We start from the raw sequence: 11,662 nt of genomic DNA, 5'->3' as shown, positions 1-11,662 counted from the left end.
AGACTTTACGGAGTCTCGAAGGGGGGAATGAAGTATATGAACTAAGAAGAACACATTAACACAACTAATGTTTAATACTTAAACGTATTAAAGATTTACATTAATAAGTAAACATGAGACAAGAGGATCTCTTGGACACATGACAAGTCAGACCATACGTTGTACAATAGGCATCCTGTATAGGACAAGAAGCTTGAGGGTCTGTCTTGGATATGGTTCGTTAGGAAAATAGATGTCTCTTGTTTGATTAAATGGTGATATTGTCCAAGGTAAAGATCATGGGACAGTATGGCATATCTGGACCCAACTTGTTTTCCAAGTTGTTGTATTATGGAAACAGGAGAAAGGCGGGTGTCGAAACATGTGATGCCTGCAAATAGGAGTGTTAGAGAATCTATATAGTGTTGGTTTTGCTTTTCTGAGGCAGAATTGTTCGGAGATTCGGCAGGAGCACATTCTCCCAAGCTGCTGTGGCGGCTTGGTTCTGACGCCTGACTTGTAACTAAATAAAATCCCTTTGTTCAGTACAAGTCCTGTGTCAGCGAGGTCTTTTTCTGCATCATCAACTCATCACCTATCGTTCAGAAGAAGAAGGAAGCCTGACAAAAACGACACTTTGATTCAAACTTGGTGGAGAGGAGTTGCTTGTGGCTTGATTAGGGTTTACAGTCATGGGTCGGAGATATTTCACACGTGTCTTCTTTACTTTAAGACTTTACTCTAAGAGCCGTGTTGTAAAAAAAAAAAAAAAAAAAGACACATACATGGGAAAAGCAGATTAAAAGTTTCTTGCATTTTATTCATACAGAGTATTAAAACAATCAGTTATCTGAGCATGATAATCAGAACCTCAATTAACTGCTCATGCATATTATAGTCTCAATATTCCATTTAATTTTTAGGCCATTTAGGCCTCTATGACTCCATTACCATAAATTACTCCAAACTAATATCTTTCCTGATGGAACGATATTAGTAGTTCACTGTTCACAGGAAGACACAAGATAATTATGTGCTGCTATTTAACATTTATTAAAAAACTGGTTTTGACAATCCTGAAGTCTGTGTTGTGTAAAATGTAACAGCCTCCGTGCTAATATTTGATGTAAGTTATTAGTTGTTTTGTTGTTTCCTTTTAATAATAAATGCATTACAAATTGGTGTTTTTAATGACATGATTGAGTCTAGATTAACTGTCAGGGCGATGAAGCAGTCATGTGCATAATTTCCACACATGGCACACTGGTATCTCCTTTCCACCGCACTGGTAATCCGGGACACGCTCCCCAGCCATCGATTCCACCGAGCACACCAGATATAATACAAAAACACATCCATAGTCCGCCACTGGTGAGAAATATAAACCAATTTTATAAGTCCACAAATCTCTAAGCTGTAATCGAGCCCGAGAAATGCTGCAAAGTATGACCCAGAAAAACATCCTTCATGCTGTAGTTGCTACAAATGGACTGTGGCCCGTCCAAATTATTTCTAATAGAAATGCCATTCACTTTAATGTCCGTAAATTGTGCTGCCAGGCGAAGAGGCACAGACTTGGGATGCATTAACTAGAATTTAAGTGATCTACAGCAACATGAGTGACACTGGGAGTGGATAAAGGTTAAGTGCGTGTGTTATGTGTGTGAGGGGGAGTTTAAAAGAGACCGTCTCTCCACGTACTGTTTATATTTGGTGGGAAAAATCAAGTCAACTGAAATCTAAATGTGGTTTTTGTGATCCTGGCTTGGGCTGTTTCTGTGTGTAAACGTCAGGACTAAGGCAGGATGAAGATGGGGCCTCCAGTCAGGGTGCGCTGCACCTGAGCGTCCCCGCTCCGAACCCCCCGTCGGACACGCCCTCGGCAGTGTTGAGCACAGCGGGAGTCTCCTGCTCCACACACTAAGACCTGACAGTGCAGGAACACTTGCTGTAAACAAAAGAAATTCAGCTTATTTCAGCAGAAATCCAATTATGTCCAGAGGTGGTACTGAAATATACTAGTCAGTAAAAGTACCACTATTTTAATCACTATTGAGTAAAAGTTACTAAGCAACTTTTCTAACAAGGTTGGGGTTCTTTTTTTTTTTTTCCTTATTAATCCCCTTTATTCCACTTGGCCACAGGCTGCCCTTTCTTGTGTCGTGCAAAATGTACAAGGGGACACAAATCTCACATGAATTGTTTTTAATTAAATTATTAATAAAATATGTGAAGACATAATGTGTTGGTCAAAGTGGGTCAAAGGTCACAAATGCGTTAACTTAAGGTCCCTGAGGACCTTCAAGTTTCTGGTGCGTGATTAATTTTTTTTAATTCAGGAAGTACAGTAAAAGTGAAACTACAAATTTTGAAAATGACTTTAACCCTTAGAACACAGAGCATTTTGGCTGCTTTTCTCCATGACTATGTTTAAACGTCCAGTATATACCTAGGCTATAAGAATGTGCAATAATAGAATGTCTTCTATCCTTTTTTCAGCACTACTTAGGCAATCTGATGAAAAATAATAATCATTTTCACCGACTATATAAACAAAAAGTACTCAAAATATTTAATATTGGAAATACGTCACAGTTCAAAGTTTTTATGAACAAAAAGAAAAGAAAAACACTCTATTTTGTGACTGCTGCACAATTATTGCTGCTTTATACTACTAATAAATAATAAATAAACTCATTTTTAAAAAAAAATTTAAAGCCTGACTATGTGACCTATAAACACATACCACCAGGACGTCCATATAAGGAGTTGTGTATTATTCATGTACACTAAGGGTTAAAAAATACACAAAAAACGACTCAATGACAGTAAAGTGAGTAAATGTAATCCATTACATTTCTCACCTCTGATTACATCATGTCAGTCTTTTGCATTACTGTGCGTCACACATACACCACCCACTCCCAGCATGCATCGTTGACTCACTTGGTTGTCCTTGCCAATGAACTTGAAGACAGGGACCTGGTAGTGTTTAGAGAGCTGGTCCTTTGATGAATATTGTGTCACTGCTTCATCAGAGATGCACCTGAGCAGGAAGCAGCCAAAGCAGGAAATGTAGTCATACAGGTGACCTCCTGGGACAACACTCACTCAGTCAGCGATGGAAACAGATCAAAGTCACAGAGCGGCACGTAAAAACATTTACTCTGGACTTTAGTGGAGAAATGGTTTTCCAAAGTGTTCCCCACATGACAAGGCTGTTTCAATTTCTCTACCTTAAACATTATTGTTTTCCTTCCACATTAATCAAGAGTACGAGGCCTGTGGCATTTTTCATTTGACATTTCCTTGCGGAGATTTCCTGTCCTATAACTGTCAAGCAGCTGATGCTAAGGCTGCGTGGTAACAGCGACCGGGCCTGATCCAGTTGACATTTATTGTAGGAATTATTTAATGTTGTGGCGATAAAAGCAGTTCTGCTATTTGTGAGAAAACAAAAAAAAAACCAAAAAAAAAAACCATTTAGCAGTTTAGCAATGTTCACATAAGCAGGACACTGATAAACAAAGGCGCTGTGTTATCACAGTGCCATGCAGTTTTAGTTTTATTTGCTCGGATTATAAAACTGCCAAATACAATGCATGTTAATAACATATTCATTTGTACAGCCCACGGAACTGAAAAATGACATCTGAAAATTCATTAACTTTGTGCCTCTGGAAATGATTTCCATTGACAGTGTTTGTGTGTAATAACAGCTCATCGTCAAAGATTTCTATTAAAAGAAAGTCTCTATGAAAACTGCTTTGCTCTGTGAATGGATCAGACTATATAAACTATATCCAAATGTAATTGGATGACATGATACTAGATGTGTGGTGTTAAAATAAAATATGGACAGTGCATCATGTCTTCTTTTCACAACCATCCTCTTATTTCAGACATTAGAGCAGTGTTTCTCAAACCTTTTAAACGAAATAACAAAAACTCAAATTGAAAAACTAGAGTTAAAAGAAAATGATAACTAACTGAAACTGAATTGTGTGTTTACAAAACGAACTAAAATTGCAGGGAAAACGTGCTTAGTTTTCATCTTTATAAAGTTATTTTATACAATATAACACAAGCCCTCATATGTGGTGTACTTATTTTTTCTCTGCCGGTTGTATTTAGAGATGAAACAATTACTCGATCGATCAAAGCTTTTCTCATGATTAAAACAAGAATTTGGATTAATCAATTATGAAAAGAATCGCTGGTTGCAGCTCTAATTGTATTTTCATTCACAATAAAAACGTTTTCAATTTGTTTTTGTTTACAATGTGCGACATAAGGCTGCGCAAGTGAAACACAACAGTCGTTATGCAGTTAATTGGGTTGAGTTAGTTCACTTAAGTGAATCAAACCTCTCAGCTTTTATTGTGTTTATTCTTGAGATTGAGCTCCTGAGACTCCTGGCTCACAAACAATGTGATGTAATTATTTATGTTATGTTCATGTGTGTCTTTAGTCTGTTGAATTATGACACACAATATTAAAACTAATGAAAAACTATTATAACTGCCCTGCATGTTTCAACACACCTGATTGAGGAACTTTGCATTGGAGGACACACTGCAGGATTTGTAATAGTTTTTTTTTTTTTATTATTTCTAATTCACATTTGGTTAATGTTTAACTTTTCATGGACTGTATGTTGCGTACATTACTATTGCTCTTCTATTTAATCATTTGAGAGGAAAGATCAACTAGTTTAATAATACAGTATTCATTGCATTCTGAAGTAGCATGAAGCTTTAAAACTGATAAAAAAAAAAAAATGATTCACCCATCTTTGATGAGGTAATACTTAAGAGCCTGGTCAGCTTTGGGGCCTGGTGTGGCGAAGCAGCTCTCCACCAGTGCAGCGAGGCCCTCCACTCGCTCCTTGGGCTCCACCCCGAAGAACAGGGAGTCATGCAGGCGGAGCTGAGGTGGGGTGCGGTAGGACTCTGAAAACTCTGCGTTCGTAAAGAGCTCCAGAGAGAAGGGGAAGACTCCCTCACTGTGGCCTGCCAGCTTCAGGGCAGAGCTGCGCACACTTGCCTGGTACCTGTCCGACACGTGGTACTCCCTGGGGAACTCACAGGTGACTGGGAGCAACAACTTGCTGGTGCGGACGATCACGTCCCTGCTGCTGCCCGGGTTGCTCCTGGGAAGGCCTGTCACCAGGTTAGTGCCAACAATCTTGTCACCTGTCACCTGGGGGTCAACATTTATCACTTCACAGCTTTTTGGGTGACAACCTCACATGACACACTTTTGAATTACAGTGGGAAAAAAAAACAAAAAAAAACTACTCCATGTCTCTGACCTCCACCACTGTGCCGCAGGTCTTCAGGCTGAAGTTGAGATTGATGTGCGTGCCGTTGGAGACACCTCGACAAGACGAGTTGGACAGGAAGAGCTCAAGTCCTCCCACAAGGTCCTTAGGGACTGACACAGTAATAGAGCTGGGATCACACTGGACTGGCACTGCACGAATGAAAAGTGACACTTTTGATTAAGTCATAAATAATCCTGCACTATGTTTAAAAACACTCCGAGGCCACAGACTTTTATGAAGGCTGCTCATTCTCCCATGACATCAGCATGGATCAAGGTCCAAAAATATTCAGAATCCACTACACAATAAATTTTCATAGCAATAATGACTTTAAAAAGAAAAAAAAAAGTCAAAAACTCCACTCTCTCACAAGGACAACAAATGTTTTTGTTAGGTTAAAACTGAATCCAGAATTAGATCTGAATCATCACAGATCTGAACTCCATTCTTAACTTTTTAAATTCTCACAAATCAGACAGAGGAAGTATCAGTTTGGGCCTGAAGAAATGAATTCTGATCAAAATTCAATAATCTTTTTAGATTACACAGAAACACAGAAACCCTCTCACCCTGACATGTGCGTCTGTCCTCTCCCAGCTCCAGCCCTCTGGGACAGTGACACTGATATGAGTGGAGCAGTGTGGAGCAGCCATGGCTGCAGCCTCCATTGTTCACATGACAGCCGTCTATCTCTGCATGACACACACAGAGAGAAGATTTAGGACACAGTGTATATCCCCTTGCTTGGTTCACCTGTCTCAGTAGACTACCTTTGCAGTGGCGTCCGTCCTCGCTCAGCACGCGACCCGGTCTGCACTCACAGCGGTTGGAGCCTTTGGTGTTCACGCACACCTCAGCACAGCCACCATTGTCCTTCTCGCACTCATTCACGTCTGAACACAGAACATACACCACACCTGGGTCAGGAATGATTATCAGATCGGTCTTGTTTTAATCGACTGACTGCCAGATGGAGGGAGTTTATTACCATGAGGCAATTCAGTTAGTGGGAAGAGGTTGATAAATCAGCTTTAAAGGAGTTTGAAACACACTTTATAACACTGAGCAGACTGAGAAAGATACATATATACTGTATATGATAAAAAAGTTTTTTTTTCCCTTTGGCTTCTCCCTCTCTAGAGGTCACTATGGAATATAAGGGATGGAATAGTGCAAGACAGAGAGGGTAAAAAAAAAAAAGGAATTAGGATGAAAAAATGAGAAAGTAATGTCTAAGACAGGGGGAGACAGATTAGGACGATGGGTGAATAATGAGATAATGGCAGTTTGCGAGCTGCCCAGGTTCCCACTGCATGTCTGTCACACATCATTAGGTGTACTGTCCACTCTACACACACACACACACAGATTGTGATAGGCTCCCTGGAGATTTACCTAAAAATATGACAAATAATCATTTTGTGCCAAGAAGGAAACAAATCCTTATGAGGCCAACTAGATCCAGATCATTTGTCAGCCGAGACACCTGGACTACAATTAAGCGTGTTTATAATCAGTAAATCAAACAGGACATTTAAGCATTTCAAAATGAATCGGTGGATTAAAGTTTGAGTAACTTAGAGTAACCGAAAAATATTCATTCATGGTCGTGCTGAGTAGAGCTGGAGCTAATTCCAGGTGACTAAAGGCAAAAGGCAGGGTACACGCTCCACAGCAGGCTCAAACAGACCTGAACTATGACACTCACACCTATGGTCATTTAGGGCGTCCAATTACCCTAATCCCCAGTCTGCATGTTTTTGGACTGAAGCTGGAGAGGAACCCACAATGGAGAACATCCACAAAGAAAGACCCTCTGTTACCAGTGACCTCCTTGCCGTGAAGCAATAATGCTAGCCACTGCACCACTTTATAGCCCCTATAGATTAATAATATCCATTTGAAAAATAATGGATGGATGCTCATGGTTCAGGAGTCTATCTGACACTAATGTGGTGGTGGGGCTGTGATCCGCAGGTGAACAGACGGGTTTATTGTTTAAATCCCTGACAGGACAATATAAATGCAAATAAAGAATAAGATTCATTTTCAAAGCGCTCAAAAAGCTGCGGGTGAGACGATGTATGTATGTACATGTTCTTTACTGTATCTGTACATTATACTTGCTGCATACACAAAGGCTTTTGTCGTCTCTGCAAATTCTGCCCCACGTTGAATAGTTTACTAAAAATAGCATAAAAAAACATGCTTCACTTTACATCCAGTCTGTGAGTTCTCTTGTTATTGTTTTTAGAATCAATCTGCAGCTCATCCACTCCTGCTTATCTGCGATATCGGTTGTTGTCACTGTCATCTCTCTTCACCCCCTCTGTCTCTGTCTCACCCAGGCACGTTTGTCCGTCTGGTCCCAGCACAGTTCCAGTTGCACAGCGACAGTCGGACTCGGGACACGTGGGACCTGCACAGTCCGCCTCATCACAGATATCGTAGAAGTCTGTGCAACAAAGACATAAATCATGACGAGTCACGCAGGGGTAGGATTTGGATTGGGGGGAAGGGTTAGTTTTATACGGACAGTTTCACTCACAGCCACAGTAAACATGGAAGCAGACTGAGGGTCTGGGCAGACGGTAGACAAAGTACCCCCCAGCACAGGCCTTCACGTCTACACTGGCGTTCCACTGGCAGCAGTTGTCATTGTAGCTGGCGCACACAGACAGGGTCACGATGCCGTCCTGGGGTCGAGGATGGCTGCCACTGAGCCAGACTGGAGCGTGCGTGCCACAGTGGTTCTCAGGTATGCAGAAGGTGGGCATGGCATCCCCAGCCATGCCAGTGAAGCGGTACCATTCTCCAGACATGTGGCTGTCACACAGAGGCACCCCAGACGACTGGTTCACGTGGAACTCTGTGTTCCTCCACGGCTCGTTCAGGCTGATGTAGGCAGAGCACGGGTCCAAGGCTGAGATTTCAAAAAAAAAAAAAAAAAGATTCTAAACAGTTGTTATTATTCTTATTATTCATGTTATCTGTATTCTATTACACCATTTCTTTTAACATCTTGTAATCTTAAACTTTAAACTGCATTTGTGTATGAACATCCCCCTATAAATAAAATAAACCTTATGTATACTTAATAGGAACATGATGTAAATGTGTATTTTAAAATATGGAGGCTAAAACAGGGAGGCAGTGTAGAAACAGATAAGGCAGAGAGTTACTGCTTTGATTAAGTAACACTCCTTAAATGGTTACTTCATCCAAATAATGAAGAAAAGACAACAAACAAAAACAAAAGTCCTTCACTTGATCCAGCAAAAGCAGAAATCTCTCAAATAACATTATGTGCATTGTTAAGTACCACTGCATGATAGAAGATGATAGAAGATGTCATTTGAAAAAAGGCTTTAGTAGTGATTTTGATGGAGAATAACACAATTAGTTACTTTGGGAGAATGTCACTGTCTGCTCAGTCTACAGGCAAGCAATAAATCCTTTACCCCGTTCCTTGTTTTGTACCATGCAGCAAACCTTTGAGCCGTCATGATAAACACAGTCGATCCTAATTGAACTAAAAGCCAACATTTATCCTGCATGTTTTTGCCAGTGGTGACTTCTCACAACAGCCGCTTGTGCAGAGTCAGGAGAAAGAGCGGAGTAAACAAAGTGCAGCAAAAGCATCGACGCGCTCTCACTTGGTCAGGCCCTGACAACAGTGTAATTAAGAGCCAGAGAACATGACAGCAGTCAAGCAGCACATACAGACAGGAACACGTGAGTGGAGCAGTAACCGCAGATGTAGTTAAGGTTCACAGCTTTCCATTTATTAATCTCTCCTCCTCAATCAAACTACCCTGTCAGGCAGTTGTTTAGGGAGCGCTTAGCAACGTTCATGAGAAGCCAAAACTGTGATCATGACTAAAATATGACTGAGCAGCCACACTGAACATCCTGCTTTGTTTCTAACTTTACAAGTGCTTGCAGTCCCCTTATCCGTATGAAGCATGTACGTTTGTCGTTTATTACTTAGTCAATAAACACAACATTAGGAAAGTCTTCAGTAAATAAAATGTTCAAAATGTTCTATTGATTTAAATATTCAGTCTATATTAAAATAACTAAAGACAGGACTTTTCAATTTAACACTGTCCATTTGATGTGTATTTGGTGTACTGTTATGACACAGTTCTTCCAGGACACAAATGTGGGAAGACGTCAGTGAACATAACTAAACATTAATGAAAAACCCCTCTTCTTCTTTCGGCTTCTCACTTTAGGGGGCGCCACTGTGGATCTTCTGCCTAATAGATACTGCTCTTGCTCAGTACCGGCCCATTTAAAGCACTTCTTCTTGACATTTTCAGCCATAGTCTAATTGTATGCAGACGTACTGCTTTACTAGCGCAATGATGTTCTTCTTTTTCTTCCGCCTTGACTCCATCAGTCATGGGTGAAAAATGCGTCGCTCTGTGTTCAGCGTGGAAATGTCGCGGGAGACATGAGAACAAAACATGGCTATACTGAGCTGACATTCTCCTTCACCACCGTGTGGGCTCATTTGGCAACAGAGTGGACGTAACATTCATTATTTATATTCAACAGTTACGGAAAATTCTATCTCACTGCTTTGCAAATGAGGAAACACCAGAGGCAGAGAAATGCCTCTGGGGTAAAATATCCTAATGAGAATTAAACAGAATTTAACTGCGTCATCTTCAATGAAAACAACTTTCTGTGTGACGAGGGTGACGAGAGATTTACACTTGTCCGTACTGCTGATAACACAAGCAAACAGGAAAGCACACTCATCTGTTTATTACAAATTTTGGTAAGAAACTCTGCAGCTTGGGTGTAGAATTACGCATTTCTTTTGTGCAATGGAACACATTTTATGACCATAAATGATGTCCCTGCATTTCCTCCTTCCATCCACTAATGGACTGTCGATCTTGTCGCAACCTGCTGCTCCAGTAAAACTAGAAGGATCAATCCATGGCCCGGGTCCACTTAAGCTCACAGCATAAACGCCCAGTTTTGGGAACGTGCAGTTGACCAACTGTGCACCACCTCAAGCAGCACGGAGTGGGCAAAAGAACAAAGCTGACTCATGAGGGTGTATGTTAATGGGGGCCTTAAATCTGCCAGATGGGGCTTGAATAGCTTAATATGGCTGTTTAGGGAATGCAGAGCTGCGCCCGACCTGTGTCCGACTCCTGCATCATATCTGTTCAGATGAGTATGAAGACCACAACAAAACGGTTACTGTTGTTCCATATGTAAATATAGGGATGACAATGTTCTGTGCATTTCTGTGTTCTAACGAAATATTACAAAAACAATCGGATGCACCCGGTGCTTCATCTAGAATCATCAAACTCTTTCAATCGCCCGGCTACTTTTGTCAATAGCCTATTAAAACTCATCACATCCATCCTGGTGACGTGTCATTTCAATAAGAGGAAATGGAGACTGATTTAATTTTGAGTTAATGGCACATTCTCATTCTGGGGCTGGAAATACTGCACCAAAATACACACACATAACATTAAAATAAATGTATGAGTTTGGCCTTATATTGAAAAATCTTACTGGCTTGGCCAAGAGTTTCATGACGTGTTTTTTTTTTTTTTTAAATAGGATTAGATGACAATGACATAGTAAAATATCAGCTTTTTACTTTAACCTATTTTACAATAAGAAAAAAAAAAGATATCAAAGAACAAATAAATCACAGGATTTGTCAGGCACGACATATGAAATGTTTCACTCACCTTCGCCTGCAACGGCCAGATACTCCTGCAGCAAACGGATAATCACCAAAATAATCATGATATAATTTTGCTCTACACTTAATCCAAGCTCGGTGAATATGCTCGTGTCCCTCCTGCTTCATCCCTTTTATCTGTAAGTGTCTTTCTCACCTTGACCCCCTGATCTGCTTCTCCCCAAGTCCATTAGCGGGACCGTCCTCCTATTGTTTCAGCCTAATCAGTTGAACATGCTCTTCCTTTTTTTTTTTCTGTTGTCATGTTGAAAAGAAAAAGTGTGGTGACGGTTGTTTTGTCTGTCTTGTTTTTCCCTGATCCTCCCACATTTAAGAGACAAAGACTTGGCAGCAATGAGTTCATCTCAAGCCACTTTAAATCAATCAAATGAATCTTCATCTATGTGCTGTGCAGAAAGTGTTCTCCCTGCATGGCAACACCAGTGTTTGCACACTCAGGACTGACCATGGAGTTGACCGAGACGCTCGCTGAGGACAAACTGTGCCCGTGGAGTGAATATGTTCTTATCTAGCTCATTACCCGAGTACTAGCTCAGACCAGGAAACATGTAAGGTTTCATTTAGAAGCCGTCCAAACTAACCAGGTGCTCGCCGTTTTTATTTCTTATATG

The 11,662-nt window shown here is 40.7% G+C and overlaps 1 protein-coding gene across 2 annotated transcripts; it reads right to left on the bottom strand.

Annotated features, from left to right (window-relative positions):
• Positions 1 to 735: 735 nt before the first annotated feature.
• Positions 736 to 11,307, bottom strand: oit3 (oncoprotein induced transcript 3). Of its 2 annotated transcripts, none has more exons than XM_044045966.1 (9): positions 11,038 to 11,307; positions 7,854 to 8,228; positions 7,650 to 7,760; positions 6,076 to 6,198; positions 5,875 to 5,997; positions 5,294 to 5,454; positions 4,769 to 5,181; positions 2,926 to 3,025; positions 736 to 1,927 (listed from the first exon to the last, which is right to left on the bottom strand). In XM_044045966.1, the coding sequence occupies exons 1-9, from the start codon at positions 11,093 to 11,095 to the stop codon at positions 1,775 to 1,777; spliced, it is 1,617 nt and encodes a 538-aa protein (XP_043901901.1). In that variant the 5' UTR covers positions 11,096 to 11,307; the 3' UTR covers positions 736 to 1,774. The 2 variants fall into 2 exon arrangements, with proteins under 2 accessions (XP_043901901.1, XP_043901902.1); XM_044045967.1 differs by having other exon boundaries at positions 5,294 to 5,415.
• Positions 11,308 to 11,662: the final 355 nt, after the last annotated feature.

Source organism: Solea senegalensis, linkage group LG15, assembly GCF_019176455.1.
Source record: "Solea senegalensis isolate Sse05_10M linkage group LG15, IFAPA_SoseM_1, whole genome shotgun sequence".
Classification (NCBI taxonomy): domain Eukaryota; kingdom Metazoa; phylum Chordata; class Actinopteri; order Pleuronectiformes; family Soleidae; genus Solea; species Solea senegalensis.
Note: the sequence above shows the minus strand (reverse complement) of the source record. Positions and strands in the feature narration are given on the sequence as shown.

Excerpts from the sequence above, each read along its gene's own strand:
- oit3 (XM_044045966.1), bottom strand. The coding sequence starts at position 11,095 with ATGATTATTTTGGTGATTATCCGTTTGCTGCAGGAGTATCTGGCCGTT. Across the intron at positions 6,199-7,649 it reads AGACGGACAAACGTGCCTGG|ACGTGAATGAGTGCGAGAAG; the intron begins GTGAGACAGAGA and ends TTCTGTGTTCAG. Across the intron at positions 3,026-4,768 it reads TATTACCTCATCAAAGATGG|GTGCATCTCTGATGAAGCAG; the intron begins GTGAATCATTTT and ends CTTCCTGCTCAG.